Source organism: Bos indicus x Bos taurus, chromosome 19, assembly GCF_003369695.1.
Source record: "Bos indicus x Bos taurus breed Angus x Brahman F1 hybrid chromosome 19, Bos_hybrid_MaternalHap_v2.0, whole genome shotgun sequence".
Lineage (NCBI taxonomy): Eukaryota > Metazoa > Chordata > Mammalia > Artiodactyla > Bovidae > Bos > Bos indicus x Bos taurus.
Genome location: NC_040094.1, coordinates 19,164,819 through 19,185,603, shown reverse-complemented (window position 1 = coordinate 19,185,603; position 20,785 = coordinate 19,164,819). Strand labels below are relative to the sequence as shown.

Below are 20,785 nucleotides of genomic sequence, written 5' to 3'. Positions count from 1 at the left end.
CTGCTCAATGTCCTCCAATGGCTTCCTGTCACATTCTAGGTCCAAGCGGAGAGAGACCTACGGGGCTGGACTGCCAGGATCTGAATCTCAGGATAACTATAAGAATCTGTACACGGAACTCCCTGGTGGTCCAGTGGTTAGGACTCCACGCTTCCACTGCAAGAGGCACAGGTTCCATCTCTGGTTAAGATCCCACATGCCTCACTGCCGGGGACCAGCCCCGGCTGATCCAGGGTATTCGAAGGAGAGACGGCATAGGCGAGGATCAGGATACAATAGCTTCAATTAGATATTAATTAAAGATATAAAGAGTAATAGGATGAGGATAGCTCAGTAGGAAAATTCAGTGGAGAAAAGAGGCTGAGTGGCTTGGTTTACACGGGAGACCAATAAAACTTTAAGACAAGAAGCTTGCACCACTTACGTAGGCCACAGGCGTCCTTCCATTCTCCCGAAGGAGAGGAGACACTGAGGCCTCCCCGGTCGGATCTTAGAAGCCCAGGCATAATTAGTAAGCATGGTGGGTTCCGCGCTCCAGATGGAGACTCAGCCAGAGTGGGAGAGAGAGCGACATGGGGAGACCAGTATTTCGAGAAACTGATCCCCATTCTTTATTTTCCATGGTCTACTTTTATACACTGAGATGTTATGCAAAAGTCACGCGGGGTCAGCAGTCCTGACTTTTATCAAAGTCAGGTGCTTCATACAAATGTATACAGAGGTCTTAGGGGTGTTACATCATCTTCTGGCCAGGGGGGCCTGCTGACAATTTACGACCCTCTCCTTGTGACAGCGGTCAATCAACCAGGACACTTATTTCTCCAGGGCTGATTATTCTCAAAACAGACGCCACCCAAATAAAGTTACATTCCTACAGGGTGAGGGTGTAGTGGGTTTTAGTTAAGGAAAGAATTTACTTAGCCTAAGGTCTAACGTGATTAATATCAAAGGTTAATTCTATATATTCATTAATGTGTGTAAGGGCAGGGGATATGGAGACTTAGCAACAAACATTGGCTCAACAAATGAAAAACCCTTCACCAACACAATTTCTAATTAGCCCACTATACTTATAGTTTTCTAACTTCTCTAAAGAACCTGTTTTTAGAGGGTTTAAAGCATCTCGTGCCTCTCACGGTTGGGAGGCTGTGAGCAATCACATGTGGCCGGACGAGCCTGTCAGGCAGGCTAGAGAACCTTCAGAGGAGTTTGTAGGTTAAAACACTCATCACGCCCAGGAATTATTATTAACTGGAGCTCTAGGTTAACTCCTTCTCCGAAAGAGGTGGTGGGGGACAGCCCCCCGTAAAGTCAGAGGTGTAGGTAAGAGCACAAAGTAGTAAAGTAGGCAGGCTCTGGTTATGGGGGTAGACGCTCGAGGATTTCCAGGGGGACTCCTGAGGCTCGATCCCGCCTTTGCGTATGTCGAGCCTCCTTCCTCATGACCTTTGTCACGGGCGGAGTATCTCACTCTGGCCCCCAACACCTCACGGTATGAATCCCCCCCAAAAGAATCTGTACAACCTCAGGCAGGTGGTTTAATCTTTTTACACCTCAGTTTCCTCATCTATATAACATTTCTACCTCCTGAGCATGTAATGAGGATTTATAGACATTAACTCATTAAATTCTTCAGAACTAAGAATATCCTACTTTTCTGGGGCTCTCTCTATGTGCCTGTCTCTATTAACTCCATTTATACCAATTACTTCCTGTTCTCCATATTTTCCCTCCTCCATATCTTTGGTTCTTGCTTTATTTCCCTACCTGAACTGTCCTTTCTAACTCTGAGATAAAGCCTTCATCACCCCCTCATCTAGAAGTAAATTTCCCTTCCCCTATATCTCACAGCATTCAGGATTTTTTTTTTTTAAGGTTTGACTGTCTAATATTTTTTTTAATGGTGCTACGGTGCTACCAGTTTCTTTATTTTTAGCCACGCTGAACGGCATGTGGGATCTTAGTTCCCTGACCAGGGATCGAACCCATACCCTCTGCAACGGAAGCATTGGAAGTGCATAGTCTTAGCCACGGAACCACCAGGGAAGTTCCTCAGAATCTCTCTTATCCTAACTTATAAACTATTAGCCAAAGGTTCTTGTTTTTTCTTTTTTTAAAAACTTTGCATTCCCAACCATACCAAATAGTGTAAATACCATCAGAGTGGAATAAGCGTTGAATGAAATGGTCAGCATCATTCAGAAAGACCTCAGGTGAGCAAGAGAACTGTCCTTACATTTTAGAAAAGCAGTTTCAGACAGAGATATGGATAGGAAAAAAGTATAAGAAATATTCCTCAGATTATCTGTAAGGAATGGTTATAACTCCTTGTGAACATCCCAAAGCAGATATGATTCTATGATTTCATGTCATCCTCTCTCTACAAACAAACTAAAAACTACAGAATCCTTAGTCTACTTAGGAACCACCTGTCTTATCTCATCCAAGTCTATAATAAAAGGTCTGTGGGGAAAACTTCTGTCTGACAACATATCCCACACCTGTAATAAGACACAAGCTTCACCCGGAAAGAACTACACATCAAGCCTCCAGAGGGGATCACTCTAACAAAACAGAAAACACCAGCAAAGCTGTATTCACCTGGGACAGGGCACTGTCTCAATAAAAGAAGAAAGCGATAAGGTTTCAAAGACCCTATAGTTAAATTAACTTCCTAATCCTAGTAGAGATTATGCCCAGCTGGGATTTTACCAGATAAAATTATATTAGACTGAGATTTTTGTTTTTTTACGATATGAAGAGGTAGTAATTAGTATTAAAGATACACTTGGTAATGACAGAGACCAAGCTTGTACAGAAAAATAGAGATCTCCTCCAGCTTAAATTCATTTAGCAAAGGTAATGCTAATGTTCAAACAAGGCAAGCATTAAACCAAATGCACATATTCCAAGAAACCCCTTTCTAACAGCTACCAACCATGGCATTTCTAACAGAAAGCCCCCAAATTCATTGATATTTCCTCCATCAAGCAGCAGAGTCTAGGGACTTCCCCTGGTGGTCCAGCAGTTAAGACTCTGCACTTCCACTGCGGGGGGTGAGTCTGAGTGCTGGTCAAGGAAGGTCAACCAAAACAACAACAAAAAAGCAGGCTCTAAGGATCTCCCTGACGGTCCAGTAGTTAAGACTGGGCAGCGGGCATGGGTTTGATCCCTGGTTGGGGAACTAAGATCCCACTTGTTTCAAGGCACGGCAAAAAATATCAATAAATAAGGCAGGGTCTACGTCTCCTCCCTGGGATCTGGACTCTGTGAGCAGTTGAGCAACAAAGCATGGCAGAAGTGATGCTGGGTTAGTCTCCAGGCTCGACCTTAAGAAGCTCTCAGTTTCTATTTCCTACCTCTTGGGATGCTGATTCTTGGAACCCAGCCAGCAGGCTATGAGCAGGCACAGGCAGTCCACAGAGAGGCCCCAGGAGCCAGAATCAACCTGCCAGCCATGTCAACAGGTCATCTTGGAAGTCGATCCACCATCCTTGGTCAAACCACCCCAGCTGACTCCGCATAAGCAGAGATGAGTTGTCCTTGCCATACTCTGCGAACTGTAGTTTCCTGAGCTAAATAAGTGACTAGAGTTGTTTAAGTTTGGGGGTGGCTTGTTACACAACAATAAGTAACTGGAACATGACTTCCCCCCTCGTCCCGTCCCATTGATTGACAGTCGCCACTGACACAGTCCCAGGGCAAGGATATAATCAAGGGTTGTCAATTTCAGTACCAGCTACCAAAACCTGGCCACACTGCCTAGGGGAGGACCTGTGAAAGTGCTAGTGGAACTTTACTTTTTGATGTTCTTGGTAGAAAAAAGTTAACAAAAAATAGCCAGCTGATTTACCACTCGATTTACCACGTTATGTTACTTGTGAAAGGCAGGGTAGCACAGTGGTTAAGAGCACAGACTGGGGTGAGACGCTCAGGATTTAAATATTGATGAGTCAGTCTCTCTCTGCTCTCATTTCCTCATGGGGAAAGAAGAAGACAGTACCCTCCGAGGCTACCAGGATAAGGAAGGCTGTTAAAAGGAAGATTTTTTTTTTTAATTATTTAATTGGAGGATAATTTCTTCACAATATTGTGGTTGTTTTAGCCATACATCAACATGAATCAGCCACGTGTACAATATGTCCCCCCATCCTGAACCCCACTCCCTCCCCACCCCATCCCTCTGGGTTGTCCCAGAGCACCAGCTTTGAGTGCCCTGCTTCATGCATCGAACTTGCACTGGTCACCTATTTTACATACGGTAATGCGCATGTTTCAATGCTATTCTCTTAAATTATCCCACCCTCACCTTCTCCCACATAGTCCAAAAGTCTGTTCTTTACACATCTGTGTCTCTTTTGCTGCCTTGCATATAGGATCGTCATGACCGTCTTTCTAAATTCCATATTTTTTTTTTTTTTTTACAGCACAGCATACGGGATCTTAGTTCCCAATCAGGGACGTACTGGAGCCCCCTGCAGTGGAAGCATAGAGTCTTAACTACTGGACTGCCAGGGAAGTCCCTGTTTTTTTTTTTTTTTTTTTAATAAATATATATGTATTAGAGAACCAAAATCAGCTTCTATTACTCACATGGCAACATCGTCAAGTGCTGCAACAATACCCACACTCCAAGGTCAACTTTAGCCACACTTCCCTCCAAACTGAAAAAGCCCGGTAGGGAGGAGAACATACAAGCTTACACCACCACCTCCTCTCCAAACACTATCCAGGCTCAGAAAGCTCATTATAGATGGACTCAGTAGTATCCAACTCTTTGTCACTCCATGGGCTGTACCCTGCCAGGCTCTTCTGTCCATGGAATTTTCCAGGCAAGAATATTTGTTGTTGTTTCCTCCTTCAGGGGACCTTCCAGACCCAGGGATCAAATTCCCATCTCCTAAATGGGCAGGTGGATTCTTTTACCACTGAGTCACCTGGGATGCCCTCATTATAGGCAACAATTGCAAAAAATAAAGTTTAAAAAATTAAGCGCTTCGCCAAACATTTACAGCAACAGTGGAAGACTACTCTCCCTCTGGGCTTCCTTGGCATTGGGCAAAGCAAGGCTATTTGCAACAATAGGGCATAAGCTGACTATGACAATGCTTACAGGAGAAATGAGGATTACAAAGTTCCTTTATTCACAAGTAACCAAGAATTATTAAATAATTTTCTGAACTAAGACAAAAGTCTCACCATCAAAGAAAATTTTCTTCTTCCCAGATATGCTCTTATAAAAATGAGATTTCTCAATATCCCAGATTCTTTACTTAATATTAAACTACCAATGCATAGAATATATTCTCAGGGCTCAAGTCTGAGTAACAGTGATATTCTGAGATATTTCTACACACTTTACAGATCAGCAAATATTTTATCAGACTAAGGGAAGCTAAAGAAAGGAGGTGGTAGAGAAGAGACAGTAAAAATATGGTTTAAAAAATAGTATAATCGGGAAATTTTAGAAGCAAGGGAAGGCAGGAATATTCAAGACAGGAAGTCAGGGAGTGGCCGGGAAGGAGGGGACCGGGGCATCACCTGAGGCTGGGCTGGAGAGACTGTTAAGAGCTGGCCAGTAACAGGTTTCTTTGACATCAGCAGCTCGAAGCATTTCAGAAACTTCAGCATAGACTGGGTTGAGCCACAGGACAGGGCCTGCAGGAGTATAATCACCCCTCTGACTATGAAGTCCTTAAAAAACTAGATAAAGTTTACCTTTATTCAAGTAGGCCTATCTGCCTGCACCCTCCCCCCAAACACAAGACGGTGCCCCCAACACAAACACACCATTCACATCTTCTGCCGTCATGGCCAATGACCAGCATTACTTTAAACAACAAAAGAAAACATTTTCAATCCACATTCAAAGGAAAAATGACAAAAATGCAAAGGTCTGACTAAGGTAACACTGAGCTTAACTGTCAGTTAATCACCTGCCAAGAGGGGCCCAGTCAAGCACCTTTGGAGGAGGAAGGAGGAGCTAATGGGTTAGGCCAACTAAGTGTCAGGCCACAGGCTGCAGAAAGGAGGTGGATGTAAATCAATGTGTAATTTCTAATGTCGTAACCTAAAAACATTTATTGAATGACATAAGAAATAAACCTAAGTAGGTCATCTATTGGCCAGGTTCCCCTGGGTTCACAGAGGAAGAAGTTACCGGCAGAAGAGCATCCGATCACCATCACCAAGCGAGAAAAGTCACAGAAGACGGGAAAAGAAGAGAGCTAAGGATATGGAGAAACTGTACATTTCCACACTCTGGCATGAAAAAGACTAACAAGAAGCAATATTGCTGTTTGTTGTTTAGTCGCTAAGTCGTGTCCGACTCTGCAACCCCATGGACTGTAGCCTGCCAGGCTCCTCTATCCATGGGATTTCCCAGGCAAGAACACTGGAGTGGGTAGCCATTTCCTTCTCCAGGGGATCTTCACAACCCAGGGATCGAATTCAAGTCTCCTACATTGGCAGGAGAATTATTTTCCTGCCACAGGGAAGCCCAAGAAGCAATAAAGACCAGTGTTAAAATCATGGGACCCAGACTGACTGGGTTCAAATCCTAGCTTTGCCATTTACTAGTTGTGTGACCCTGGGTAAGTGACTGGACTTCCTTGTGCCTCAGTATCTTCATCCATAAAATGGGTAACTAAACCTATTTCATTGGGTTATGAGAAGCAATAAGTGAAGTGCTTAGAATAGCACCTGGCACATGGTAAATGCAACTTAAAACTGCAATATTACACTGATTATTATTCTTATTATGAGCTGAGATATCTGGCCTGAACCTATTAACTCAGGAAGCCCTGTCATTATACAGAAGTCCCTTCTGCTCAGAAGACTCACTAATGGGAATATCTCTATCAACAAGGGACATAAGCAGAGAAGAGATTTGTTAGTTCAGAAAACTGATTACCCGGGGAATAACTAAGTCGATGTTAGGTACTAGACTCCTTACTTCTCTGTCAGTATTTTTCTGGTTATTAAGTCATTCTTTCATTGTAACGTAAGGGGCAAGGGGAGGTGTCAGAAATGAGACAAAGCATAAACTAGTGCATTCTGATCATGCTGACGGTTCAAATGACTTGGCTGGTGGAGAACATGGCAACATTAGCTTAGAGAAAACTTTCAGATACTCTCCATGCCTTATACAAGAGACTGAGAACAAGAGCAACCCGGAACAAGCATTCACAATAAAATCCCACGATTCTCACGACTTAAAATCTAGAGGAGAGCTTGCTACACTGAGGGGTGTATGGTGAACATCAGGCAAGCTTTACTTTCCTCAATCAAAACTGGGCTTTGGTTCTCAGGAAAAGTTATTTAGAAACAGGACTACAGAGAATGTATCTCAGCAAACATGAAAACAAGGAAAAGGGAATTTTTCTAAGGCAGGGAGCAATGGGTGAAGAAATAGAAAATAACTGGTGGCAGGAGAGGCTTGTTTTCCACTTTATTTTACAAAGACTAAACATATATACCACATGTAATACACACAGTACGTTTCCTTAGGCTGTCTTTCACTGAAACCTGCTCTTTTGGATTCACAAAGGAAAAAAAAAATTGGGGACCTCTGAATTTTTAAGATGGACTTTTGAGAGATATTCTGTTTATCTCTATTTACCAGGAGGAAAGAAGACCTAAACACCATGGTGCACTATGTTATCAAGCAAAGGAAGGCATTTTAAACACTTTATCTCACTTCATGCTCATAATAACCCTATGACTACATATGAGAAAAGCGAAGCAAAGAGAAATAAGGAAATGGCTCCAAGGTAATACTGCCTAGAAATGACAGAATAAACTCAGGACTCTTTAGACCAGAAGCTCCTGGATGCTCTGAGTACTTCCCGCTACTGCCCAAGGCCTGAGAGTCAGATCTTTTAATATCCACTTGCCTGAATGTTAACGTCTGCCCACAGAAGTAAGTGGGCGCGCTGGAGTAGAGAACACCGGACGACTCGGCATCGTTACGAAGTGCTATGTTTCTCCGACTGCTCAGGCTGTACCCCTCAAAGCCAGCTGTCCACTCTTTTTAAAAAGCAAAAGATATTGAAAACTGTTAGAATCATTTGGGGAAAATCTTCGACACAGATATATTAAATAAAACTTGGAAGTGGAAGACGCCACTCTTAGGAGTCATGGGCAAGTTCAATAAAGGGAAAAATTCAGTGATAGGGTGTCATGGTTAATCCTACATACCACAAAGATTTTAGTCTCTTCTTGCACATTTGTGGCAAGGAAGATCAAACAAGCATTATCCCTTACTACTCAATAAAATCATGTTTGAGCTTATTCCAACCTAAGAGGTAATTAAGAAATGAGTCTAAATATTTTTAAAAAGTAACACGAGAGATCAATTTCAAATCATAAGACTTTTTTTGAAAAAAAAAAAAAAGCCCCTAGCAAGATATACATTGAAGGTTTGGGTTAAATACTGCAGTCTTCTAAGGCAATATTTACAAATCTTTGCTTTTAGGGACGCTTCTACTCCTATCTGGCACTACTTGGGGAACCTCGTGTGCATGCGTGCTCAGTCGTGTCTGACTCTTTGCAACCCTGTGGACTGTAGCCCACCAGGCTCCTCTCTGTCCATGGGATTCTCCAGGCAAGAATACTGGAGTGGGGTGCCATTTCCTACTATAGGGGATCTTCCCAACTCAGGGATTGAACCCACACCTCCTGCATTGGCAAGCGGGTTCTTTACTACTTGAACCACCTGGTTAGCCCATTTGGGGATGAATGAAAATTTATCAAAATCCACATGAAATAATCTGAGCAGGAAGTAAAAGATGTGTCTCATGTCATTCTCCATCAATTCAGGGTCTATCCTTAGGAAAAAGGGTTGTCAGTGGGCTGCCTTTTAGCAAAGAATACAAGTCTTCATACACAGGAAAGTTTCAGGAGTAAGAGGGCAACGGCATACCATGCGGCACCAGTGTGGAATGACCGATCTGGGGGACGCTCCACGGACTCCACTCCTGTCGGCCGTCTCCTCGGGCGCAGACTCTGAACTGATAATCAACGTTGGGGTCTATGTGCAACACAATGAATTCCGTTTCAGAGCCTACATATACATCCTCAAAATGATTGGAAGTACATTTACGGAACTGGAGCCTGTAATCTTGGGCGGTAAAGTCGTCATCCACCTGGGGAGAAAGGCTTTATGTTAGGCAGAAGTCAGAGAACAACTTCTCTCAGCATTACAACCTAACTCTGAATGCGGGCCTTTGGGACTGAGCAAACAGGCCCATATGCTGAATATGAGCTGGTCTCAGGAAGCTCAGAGAAAATATGACATCATTATTTCCCTTCTTTTCCTTACTGAACCATGTGTTTTTATTTTGTTTTTTTTTTGGTGCACTGAGTCTTCATTGCAGCACTTGGATTTAGTTGCCCCTAGACATGTGGGATCTTAGTTCCCCAACCAGGGATTGAATCTGCATCCCCTACACTGGCAGGCGGATTCTTAACCACTGGACTGCCACAAGTCCCTGAACCACGTGCTTTATAACCCCGGTGTGATATGAACAGATCTGCTTCCTTTGAAGTAACGATGTGTTTCCTACACAATAAAGCCCAAGATAAGACAGTCAAAATTCAAAGACAAGCATCCCACAACTACATTATTCATGTAACTAAGAGAGAGGTAATATCTGAAATATATAAAGGACTTTGTAAAATGTAATATGTAAAACTTATAAAAGAAGACAAGGCAGCCAGCAAGGGAAATGCATAGAAGACACGAGTAAGTGTTTTACAGAATAAGAAATATAAGCAGCTGAAAATATATAAAGATATGCAGCCTAACTTGTAGTATGGAAAATGCAGTCAAAATCCACCATGAGGTACTACACTGGCAAAGATATAAAGTCTGACAATGCCAAGTACCGGTGAAGATGCAGAGGAAGAGGCATGTGTACACCACTGGGAGAAGGACACTCGGGGACAATCACTTTGGGAAGAGTTTGGTTATCTCCTGGTAGAGTACAGATCTAATATGCTACCTCATAGTTTTACAGCTAGGTATATACTTTAGAAAATCTTAAATGTGTATGCAAGAAAGCATGAATAATAATACTTATAACAAAAGAACTGACAGGCAAAAAAAAAACCAGAAATAGAATAAGAGTCTTTGTTTTGAACCAACAGAAGAATCTACTTCTTTCTTCTGTACAAAGGCTTCATTTTTAAAATTTCATTAAAAACAATGAAAAGAATAAAAAATTAATCAAAAACAAGAAAAACAATTTTGTAACAAAAGTAAAAATCCCATTTAAGAAAAGTTTCCAGAAGCTGACCACCCACCTCTGAATGATGTATTTGTCAACAGCCAAGATATTATGACTCACTTGGACATGGTTTTTATCTAAAATATGGTAATTCACATGCATAATATGACTTATCACATGCTTAATATGACCAATACACAAAATTCTTGGTAATGCTGAGAGTGTGGGGGAAAAGAACATACTTTTGAACTTTTATTTCAGAGGTACTAGTTCAATGTTGAACAGAAAAATATCCAACAGCCAACATTCACTAATACCTTCTGAACTTTTCTAATAAACAGAAATGGGAGCAATTCTCAACTCACCAAGTTACGTTTGGGAAATGTGTGATGGCAAACGTTTTGATACAGAGATTTAAAAAAGTACCTTCAAAACTGTTCATCTCAAAGCAACAGCTAGTTCAAGTTCCCTATGACCTTAATTGTAAAGCAAAAGGCACTTTTGTTCATGCAGAGAAGAAAACAGTAACTAATAAAAAAAAATTGTAAAGGCCCCTAAAACTCAAATTCATAACGCTGAAGCCACTTCTACAGTTCTGAATTACATACCTTACACCACCGTACGATGATGCCTCCAGGTTTCTCTATCAATTCTTCTATCTGTACTGGTGGGCGAGATGCTACCGTTCCATGTTTAAAAATATGGTCTTTCACTATGTTAAGAATTGAGTCATCCAATTGAGCAGATAAGCAAGGCACGTCAACTAGTAAAGGCACTTCTGGTAGGCTGAGGAAAGAAAGCTCATGTTTATGAGACTTTTAACCAAGAGTTAAAAATACAAGGGAGTATAGCTTTTAAAATTGCATATCACTATGTTGTATTGGGCTTCCCTGGACGCTCAATCGGTAAAGAATCTGCGTGCAATGTGGGAGACCTGGGTTCAATCCTTAGGTTAGGAAGATTCCGTGGAGGAGGGCATGGCGACCCACTCCAGTATCCTTGCTTGGAGAATCCCCATGGACAGAGGAGCGAGCCTGGTGGGCTACAGCCCGCGGGGTTGCAAAGAGTCAGACATGACTGAGCAACTAAGCACAGCACACGTTGTATACCCCAAAACACATACAACACTGAAAATCAACTATACATCAATTTTTAAAAAATTAACAAAGAATATTTTATTTGTCATTTCACATTTATTTTTTGACTCAAACGTGTGGCTTGTGGGATTTTAGTTTCCCAACCAGGGGTTGAATCCAGGCCCTCAGCAATGAGAGAGTGAAATCCTAACCAGTGCACAGCCAGGGGCTTCCCAACAAGCAACATTTTCAATCAGTCACATGCTGTAAGGACGCAGGAGCCGCTGGTAAATAATGCTAATGGCAGTGGGGGATGAAAAGGGATAGGATCACAACTGTCAAGTTTATGTCAAAAGATTTGGTTTACTGAGTTGTGACTCAATTTTCTTTGTTTCAACTGAAGTACAGTTGCTTTACAGTATTGCATTAATTTCTGCTGTATGGCAAAGTGATTCATTTACACATATTACATGCATTCTTTTTTATATTCTTTTCCATTGTGGTCCATCATTGGTTATTGAATACAATTCCCTGTGCTAAACAGCAGGACCTTGTGGTCTGAGCCATGACTCAGTTTTAATGATATGTCCAGAATTTTTAAAATTTAATGATTCTCTTACATGTTAGGATTGAAGAAAATCTGTAGTAGTTCTATTTCATAGATTACAATCCCGACTATTCCACACTAGTAATACTGGTAATGGGTAGTGAAACTTTGAAAAATATACTCTCTATCTCCCTGAATCATAATTTTTAACAGGAAAAAGAGAAGGAGAGAGGGAGAGAGAGAGAAAAAAAAGAAAAGCAGTTTAAGCCCAAGAGACACGCGCTCTCACCTGTCCAGCTGGATGTGTGAGGCTTTCTTGGTAAAGCTCCAGAGCTTTTCATTCTGTTCTCCTATACCTCCCCGAATGGCGAGCTCACCTACAATCAGGGATAAGAGAACCAGTACAGGAAAAACGGTCACCTGTGTTAGGTGAGTCTCCGCATCTCTCGAAAACGATTCTTATGTGATGTCACAAATTCCCCAAAAGCAAGTGTAGGAACTATTTCAGCAGTGACTTTAAAGTGAAACACAGAGGAACAGGGTACATGGTGGCTGCATTCTGCCAGAGATGAAAGATTCTGCTCTGCAAGTGGAAACCTGGTTTATCAACCAAGTGTATGGCCAGGTCCCCAGGGACCCTGTCCTTCCGCAGCCCTAAAGAACACTACCAGAACGGTTTTCTGACTGTGCCCTGGAGTCACTCAAGTGTTTTGAGACCACATAACAATGACCCCACCCCTCACCAAAAGGAAAACAGAGGCATACTAACACTGCTTCAGAATCCTCACAATTCCATAAATAAGTTTTTATCCCTTGGGAAGGGAAAGGAGGAAAAAGTTTGAAATTTAAAAATATTTCTGAAGTATAAAAAAAAAATTTAGCAGCAGATGCTGTAACAAACATGTATGTGCCTCAAAGGATTTTATTTTCTAAAATAAAATCACTGGTTAGGCCTCATGCTGATGGGTACACACTCTTGACCTGTGCTGAACTGCTGCTGAGTCTGTTTCCAAATGCTGAGCCCCCAGGGAAAGACATTCTGCAGTCCTGCTAAAAAGAATTTTCTCAAAGGCACTGTTATGGTCAGTGGCAAATAAACACTTGTCCTTGAAGAGAAGCTGGAAATGGAATCAGCATGTAAACATAACACTAGTACTATATTCTAAGTGAGACCAGAAAGGGGACTGACTTCCGGCTGAAGTGACAACTTGCAAGCCATACACACTTTTTATTCTGTGCCACGCACAGCACTCAATGAAGAATGGACGGCATTCAGGCTCCCTCCCTGAGTCCTCTGTCCTTAACTGACCTCTAAATGTTGGCATCTCTCAGAGTCCCACCTTGTACAGCCTTCCCATCTCATATTGCACCCTCCCCCCTTTTTTTTTTTTAACTGAAATGTAACTTTTACTTTAATGTTTTTAATGGAGAAAGAAAGACGGGTCTTTGAAAATGTCATAGTTCAGGTAAACCTAAATTCTAAGAATAGTAAGAGTGACCCTGAACCATCTGAAAGTACAGAGATGGGGTGGAAGGTGGGAGGGAGGTTCAAGAGGGAGGAGACATATATATACATACCAACGGCTGAGTCATGCTGAGGTATGGCAGAAACTAACTCAATACTGTAAAGCAATTATCCTCTAATAATTTTAAAAAAAGAAAGTACAGAGAAAGAGTGGAAATATGAACATCCCAAGGAGTCATTTTAATTATATTGTGCTCTCTCTTGATGACTTTACTTATTCCCATGGATTCAGATGAGTTGTACACACCACTCCACATCTCCAGGTAGGATCTCTCTCCTTAGCATCATACCCACATTTCCAGCTCCTGATATCTTTAGCACCTCAAGCTCAACATACCCAGAACCAACTGTCTAACCACTCACCCTCCCCCTTCATGTCCTGAGTCAGTCAATGGTACAGTTCACCAGTCATCTAAAACCACACTGGCCTGGGTCATCCCAAACCCTTCTCTTCCTCCTCCATCCTATAACTGGGCAATCACCAACACCAACAGGAAGAGCTCAGTAAAATCACCAATCATTCTACCTCCAAAAAATCTTAAAACCTGCTCTGCTTTACCTTCATCTGTCACGCCTCTGTCATTTCCTATCTGGACTGCTGCCATGGTGTTCTCATTAGGCACTTTTTAGTTCTTTAAAACTCCTAATACAGTTTCCAAACTGTTAGCAGTGTCTTTTTTTTTTTAATGTAACTCTGTGGCCTAAAAGACTTCATTCAAGACCTCCCAGATATGTCATTCACTTTATTCTTGGCATGACTTCTGTTTCCAGTCTTGCTGTGAACTCCTTTTCCTCTTTTGCCTGCTTGATGAATTTCTTCAGCCTTTGTGGAAGTTCTCCTGTTGGAAGCCACCCCACCCTCTTCCAGAGCTAAGCATTTTTCTTTTTGTGCTCCCATGAGGTCTTAGATCTCTCTCACCATATGTGCCTCTCTCACCGGCCTGTGAACCCCAAAGGGCAGAACTAGTACCTTTTTATTTAATGTACCTGACAAAGACCTACAGGAGGGAAGGAAAGAAGGTAGACAGACATGGAGGCAGGAAGTTAGCAAGGGAAGAACTGGGCATGCTTTAACCAAAGTAACTGACTACATTCAGGAATATAACCACTACAGTCTCAGGAGTAAACACCAATCCTACTCCTTAACCTTCTAAAAATAACAATGGAATTAAATCATCAACACCCTTGAAAACTACGTGAACAGATTCAAAATGATCGCAAAGTTGCTGTGTTAACTAAGAATGAGAGACTGTTATCATAGAACCATAAGAAAGATCATTTACTGTGTTCTGTAAATTACTATAATTAGTACATGAATTGCAACTTACCCTAGGATACCTCACTGTACCCCGTTATCCTATTATCACAAACTTTCCCAAGGTACGAACAGCCTAAGCACCCAGAGATGGCAGGAAGCCTGCTGGTGCCCTGGGAAACCAGCACAATGTCGACCTGAATGGGCTGCATTTAACAGGCTCCCTGGACTCCCACCTTCTTGGACTAAGTCCTCTGCAGTGTTAACTCCGTGTTCTATCAGCTTCTGGCAGTCATCTAGTGGTTTGATGGTCTCCTGCTCAATGGTGTCCACCTCTTGCAAGAGGGTCACCAATCGCTCATCCAGGAGCTTTGCAAGCGTTCCCTTTAAATCATTAAAATGCTGTTTGAGGACATCTCTTGTCTGGGATGCACTCTCCTTGATCTGAAACGAAATAACGTAAAAACTCAGAGTCTCTAGGAAAGGCTGATCCACAGGCATCACCCATAATAATCTCAAGGCACTACCCCAACATCACCTTCCAGTCACTGGTAAACCAAATGTGATTCATCTGTGCAGACCTGCTCAGTGTTTGCCTTCAGGTGAGACAGAACAGCCTCACACCCTGGTCCCATCACTCACAGACGAGGTCAATCGGATTAGGCTATTAATAATTAAATACACCATGCTTCAATGCCCTTGTTCTTCAAATGAGGATAATTACGCTCGCCCGATGGAGCTGCTTGTGGATTAAATAGTCTACGCCCTGCACTTGGTAAAATAATCGGCACATTGTTGCTTTCAATAAATAAACATTAGCAATAATATTATCTCCACAAAGCAGTTTTTGGAAATAGTAATGTTTCAGTGCCAAAGAAAAAAATCAGATTAGGAAGAGATTAAAATTTATTTTACTGGAACTTCCCAGACGGTCCAGTGGTTAAGACTCCATGCTTCCACTGCAGCGGGGCATAGGTTTGATCCCTGGTCAGGGAACAAAGATCCCACATGCCATGAGGCCCACCCTCCCCCCGCCAAAAAAAAAAAAATTCATTTCACTGAAAAGTAGAAAAGAAATGATAGCTTTAAAAAGCGCAAAACAACAACAACAACAACACTGTGGACAAAATGCCCTCATTATGGTTTAAAAAAACAAAAAAAACCTAAGAATTTATTTACAATCCAAAAGGTTCACAGGAAGCAGAAGATGTTCAAAGCACACCTCTGGGACAATGACGTCATCCTCTGTGAGTCATGGTCCTCTGTGAATTTCAATGAGAGGTTTATAGACCTTCCCAGAAAAAATGAATAATCCCTACCAAAAAGAAACTGATTCAATATCAGAGATTACAAAGTCCCTCAGATCCCAACCACAGCTTGCCCAGAGCAGTAATTCTGAAACTTGGTTTGCAGAAGAATCACGAATCAGACAATCTGTTATAGCTTAGATAGCAAGGCTCCACCCCAGAACTAGCTTGGAGAAGGGGTCAGGGGAACGTATGTACGGGCAGAGTCCTCCTTTTTCACAAGCACACCTGTGACTCTGCAGCCCATGCTTTGAGACGCACTACCCTCGATCCTCAGAGCCCAGATTAAGAATGGTTTGTTCTAGGAGATATGACAGAAAAATCCTTACATCTCACAGATATTCTGAAAACAAGTCAGCTGTCTGTACAGACACCTGATTGTCTTTTTAAGCATACAGATAACACACAATTCACCTTTTCTCACTTAACAGGAAAATTCTAACTATACACTAGTCAGCTGAATTTAAGCAAGCTCACATTTTGTTGTTGTTCAGTCACTAAGTCGTGTCCAACTCTTTGCAACCCCATGATCTGCAGCATGCTGGTTTTCCTCTCCTATCTCCTAGCGTTTACTCAAATTCCTGTCCTTTAAGTTGGTGATGCTATCTAACCAACTTCATAACCAAGTTCATACTGTACTTTGCAAATATTATATTAATTTCCTAAGACATATTATGTTTATTACCCTAACCCTTTGCTAACTTGATCTTAGAAAGAGCATTTGAAGGCTAAGAGAAATCCACCAAGAAAAGAATGTATCAAAATGTGGATAAAGCCCAATATTTCAACAGGTAACAGAGAAATTTTGAAAACTTTCTACTTATTCTCTAACACTAAAATTGAAAACCAGAATACAAAATTGTTGCCCAGGGGTTTCCCTGGTGGCTCAGGGGTAAAGAATCCGCCTACCAATGCAGGAGACACAGGTTCAATCCCTGATTAGGGGAGATCCCACATGCTGCAGAGCAACTAAGCCTGTTCACCACAACTATGGAGGCTGTGCTCTAGAGCCTGGGAGCCACAACCGCTGAAGCCCGTGGGCCCCAGAACCTGTGCTCAGCAACAAGAGAAACTACTGCATTGAGACGCCCACCCACTGCAACTACAGAGTAGCCCCCACTCCCCAAAACTAGAGAAAAGCCCCCATAGCGATGAAGACCCAGCACAGCCAAAAAAATAAAACCATTAAGAACAAAAAAGTTACCCAGAAATGTTCACGAGCATGTGAAAACAAAAAATGCCCACATCTAAGGACTACAAAGAAATACGGGCAAAAAAATGGTTTGATTGGCTGGGGAGATTGTAGAAACAATTTCTTCTCCTTTCAACATTAACGTAAGTTACAACGCTGCTTGTGCAGTAAGTGAAATAATTTCTTAAATCATAAAGAACAAAGAAATTCTAACAAGTTTAATTGCTATTAATCTCTGTAAAGTTACTAGAGAACTTCTAAATCTAAGTTGAAGTTTAAAAAAATAAGAGGGTTATATTAAAAATGTCCTTGCTTTAGCACATCACCCAACTGTGGGATCAGGTACCTGAGAATCAGGCCCTAACATACGTAAAAACTAGCAACTAAGTGTTGTTCATTACAATTACGTTAATCGTGTATGTGTTTGTATGTGTGTGTCAGTCGGACACAGCAGTGTCCGACTCTTTGTGACCCCATGGACTGTAGCCTGCCAGGCTCCTCTGCCCACGGGATTTCCCAGGCAAGAATGCTGCAGTGGGTAGGCATTACCTTCTCCAGGGGATCTTCCTGACCCCAGGGATTGAACCCAGGTCTCCTGCATTGCAGGCAGATTCTTTACCGTCTGAGTCACCAGAGAAGCTCCCCCACCCCATGTATGTGTTTAAAACCTTTCAAAAAGAACCAGGGAAAGAATGCCTTAGGATTTTGATACATCTCACCTGGAATATGGTTAGAAATGGAAAATCTCAGGTCCTATCCCGAATTATTGGATCAGAACCTGCAACGGTAACAAGGTGATTCACACAGACCTCACAGATACCAGGATAAACGAAGACGACAAACTGGAGCTCTGAAATACAGTTCGACCCCCCACCGCCACCAGCAAGAGGAAATTCTGCAGTCAAGCGCTGTACCAAGGAGGTCCTGCATCTCTCCCTAACGGATACCACACACACAGGAAGTGCACTGGTTGGGTAAAGTCAACTTCCTCTTTAGAAAGAATTCAAAAGCTCCTGCTGCTGCTGCAGAGCCCCACTACGTTTTGTTTTGTTTCAGAACCTCAGAAAAAAAGGAAATGTGTGAACACAAAGCAGTGAGAGGGCCCGAGAAGGGAGAATCCATTTCCAAACTCACCTCCTCTCATTTCATTGTAAATGTGACTCCTTTTTGCTTATAAATCCTGGACCACCACTGTTTCAAACTTGACACTTCCCTGGCACCAGTTTCTTCTCCCAGAAATAGCTCTTAATTCAAAGCTACAGTCACCTTTAATCAAATCATGTAACCAATCAAGGTCATTCCTTGGGCTTTTACACAACTAATTTTAAAATGTGGACTTCACTGCTGAGTGAATTTCTTGGTACTTGATGTGGCACCATGGTCCAGTGGGCTCACTGTTAGCTTGTTCACTCATCCCAACAACTGTGAGAGGTGGGTCTGTACTGTCTACATTGAAGAAAAAGCTCAAAGAAGCCAAAAAACTTCCCCACAGCCTCCGGGTGCCAGAAAACAGCATGACTCAAAGGTTCACGGTCTGTCCAGGCACCAAGCTGCTTAGTGCGTACAGACCCCATTTTGTTTGTTTTTAAATTATTTTTTCATTTTTGGCCATGTGGCATGAGGGACCTTACTTCCCCAACCAGGGAACACACACACACACACTATGCATTCGAACTGCACAGTCCTAACCACTGGACTGCCAGGGAAGTCCCCCAGAATCCGTTTTAAGGCATTCTGGTAAACCTGTAAAGTTAAGTGATTGGTTGAAGACATTTCCTGCCACAATGTGTATTTCTTGTCCTTGCATAAGGAAAGGTGTGGTAGACAACCACTCAGGGCAAAACAACTGTTACAATTTGTAACAAAGTAAATTTAAGAAGGATACAAATGATACATAACTCAAGGTCTCAGAAAGGAAATGTAATATACATTATTTATATTGATTAACAATATTCAGAACCAATTTTCTACTAAAACTTCTAGTATAACAGACCATTAAAATTTACAAACTTTTCACTGCAGTTGATTTTAATTCCAAAGCAACTTTTAAAGTTTTACAGAAGTTCTCAAAAAGTGAATAAGCTTATGTAACAGTACAAAGCCATACAAAACCCTAGTAAAAGATACTTCACAGCCCTCCAAGACAATAGTGACTGATACTGATTTTGCTCTAGAGTTTAGCTACTAAAATATCAAAAAGCCTGTGTAGAATCTGATTTAAGACATCTCTGGTCTTAAGTGGCAATATATAGTAGCTCTGTCTATAACATAACATGCCTGTGTTTCAGGAAATGAAGTAACTGGAATCTCCTCTAAACCCTGGATTTTCATGACTACAGAAGAAAAGAATTTTTATCCTCCAACTTTAATCTAAGAATTTATACTCCCAACTGTTTTGCTTATAGGAAACTAAAATTATTAGAGGCTGGCTTTAAATATGATCAGCTAACAAGAACATAGGAATCAAAAATAAGAGACAAAGATACAAAGTAATCAACTGAAATTAAAGAAGCTAACCAAAATGTTCCCTCTGGGTTCACAGGATTAGCTGTTTGTCTTCACACTGACACCAAGACATAAGTCATTAATAATAATAGTAATAATAATGGCAATAATAACAATATAGCAGCCGTCCCCACTTACTGAACACCTGTGTACCAGGTACTTATAGCCGTGCTCTCACTTAAATTCTACCACAACCCTATGAAGAAATCATCTGTAGGTGAGTGACCTACAGGAATCAGAGAGATGAACTTGCCCACGTCACAAAGCCAGTCAAATGGCAGAAAATCTGAACTGTCTGCTTCATGTATGGACTCAAAAGCGCTGCTACATTTCCTTCTTGTCTCTCTTACAGTTAGGCTTTCTTAAAAAACGCTTACTAAACTTTCAAAAGGAAAACTTTACTATATGATTTGGCAGTCTGTTACATTAATGGCCCCAGGGAACCATAAACTATGCCTTGTGGCACTCAGATCCTCGTAGAGACCTCTCGGTGAGAATACAGGCTGGGCGGTGACTAGCAATGCAGTCATCCGTGCATCGTTACAGGCAGGAGCTGAACTGTGCTGGCTCCAGGCCGCAGCCTTAAGACGACCTGGCAACTTCTGCTTTTGCACTTTCAGGGGTCCTGCCATTTACGAAGCATGGCTATCCTTCTTGAGAGACCAAGTTGAGGGGGGAGGAAAGTGTGGGGGAGGAGGAAAGTGTGAGGGGTGGGAGGAAGAAAGAGGGCCTGGCAGCCAGGCCCAGCCACGCCAGCATTCCAGCCGAGCCCTGCTACCACTTTAGGCTCCAAACAGGTAAGTAAATATTCCATCTTGAACATTCCGGCCTCAGCTGCCATCTGACTGCAATTACAGAAGAGCTGCCAGCAAAATCAGGAGAACTGCCCAGCTGAGCCCCAGTCAGTCCCCAGAACACTAAGCAAGCCTTTTAAGCCATTATGCTCTGACATAGTTTATTATGTAGCAACAAATAACCAAATCATGACAAAACAAATGTTTAATTCGTGATTATCTGCATTAGTGAATAGGGTGAATATAATCAAGGCCACGAACAATCTAAATGAATGTCTGCAAAAGTACACCCACAACATTCATAAAAGCACTCATTCAATATTTATTGAGCTTTAGTATGTGCCAGGAACTAGGG

At 42.0% G+C, this 20,785-nt stretch overlaps 1 protein-coding gene and 1 non-coding gene across 2 annotated transcripts in view; both read right to left on the bottom strand.

Annotated features, from left to right (window-relative positions):
- The window catches only part of CRLF3 (cytokine receptor like factor 3), a 42,285-nt gene that overhangs the window by 12,290 nt on the left and 9,210 nt on the right, over positions 1-20,785 (bottom strand). The window contains exons 2-6 of the mRNA XM_027519079.1: positions 14,869-15,076; positions 12,142-12,229; positions 10,838-11,015; positions 8,924-9,146; positions 7,896-8,028 (exon numbers count right to left, since the gene is read on the bottom strand). Of these exons, the coding sequence (XP_027374880.1) occupies positions 7,896-8,028; positions 8,924-9,146; positions 10,838-11,015; positions 12,142-12,229; positions 14,869-15,076 (830 nt within the window). The remainder of the gene's footprint in view (positions 1-7,895; positions 8,029-8,923; positions 9,147-10,837; positions 11,016-12,141; positions 12,230-14,868; positions 15,077-20,785) is intronic.
- Positions 3,659-3,789, bottom strand: LOC113878661. The gene has a single exon (XR_003507082.1). It is a non-coding gene; the product is annotated as a small nucleolar RNA SNORA30/SNORA37 family (small nucleolar RNA).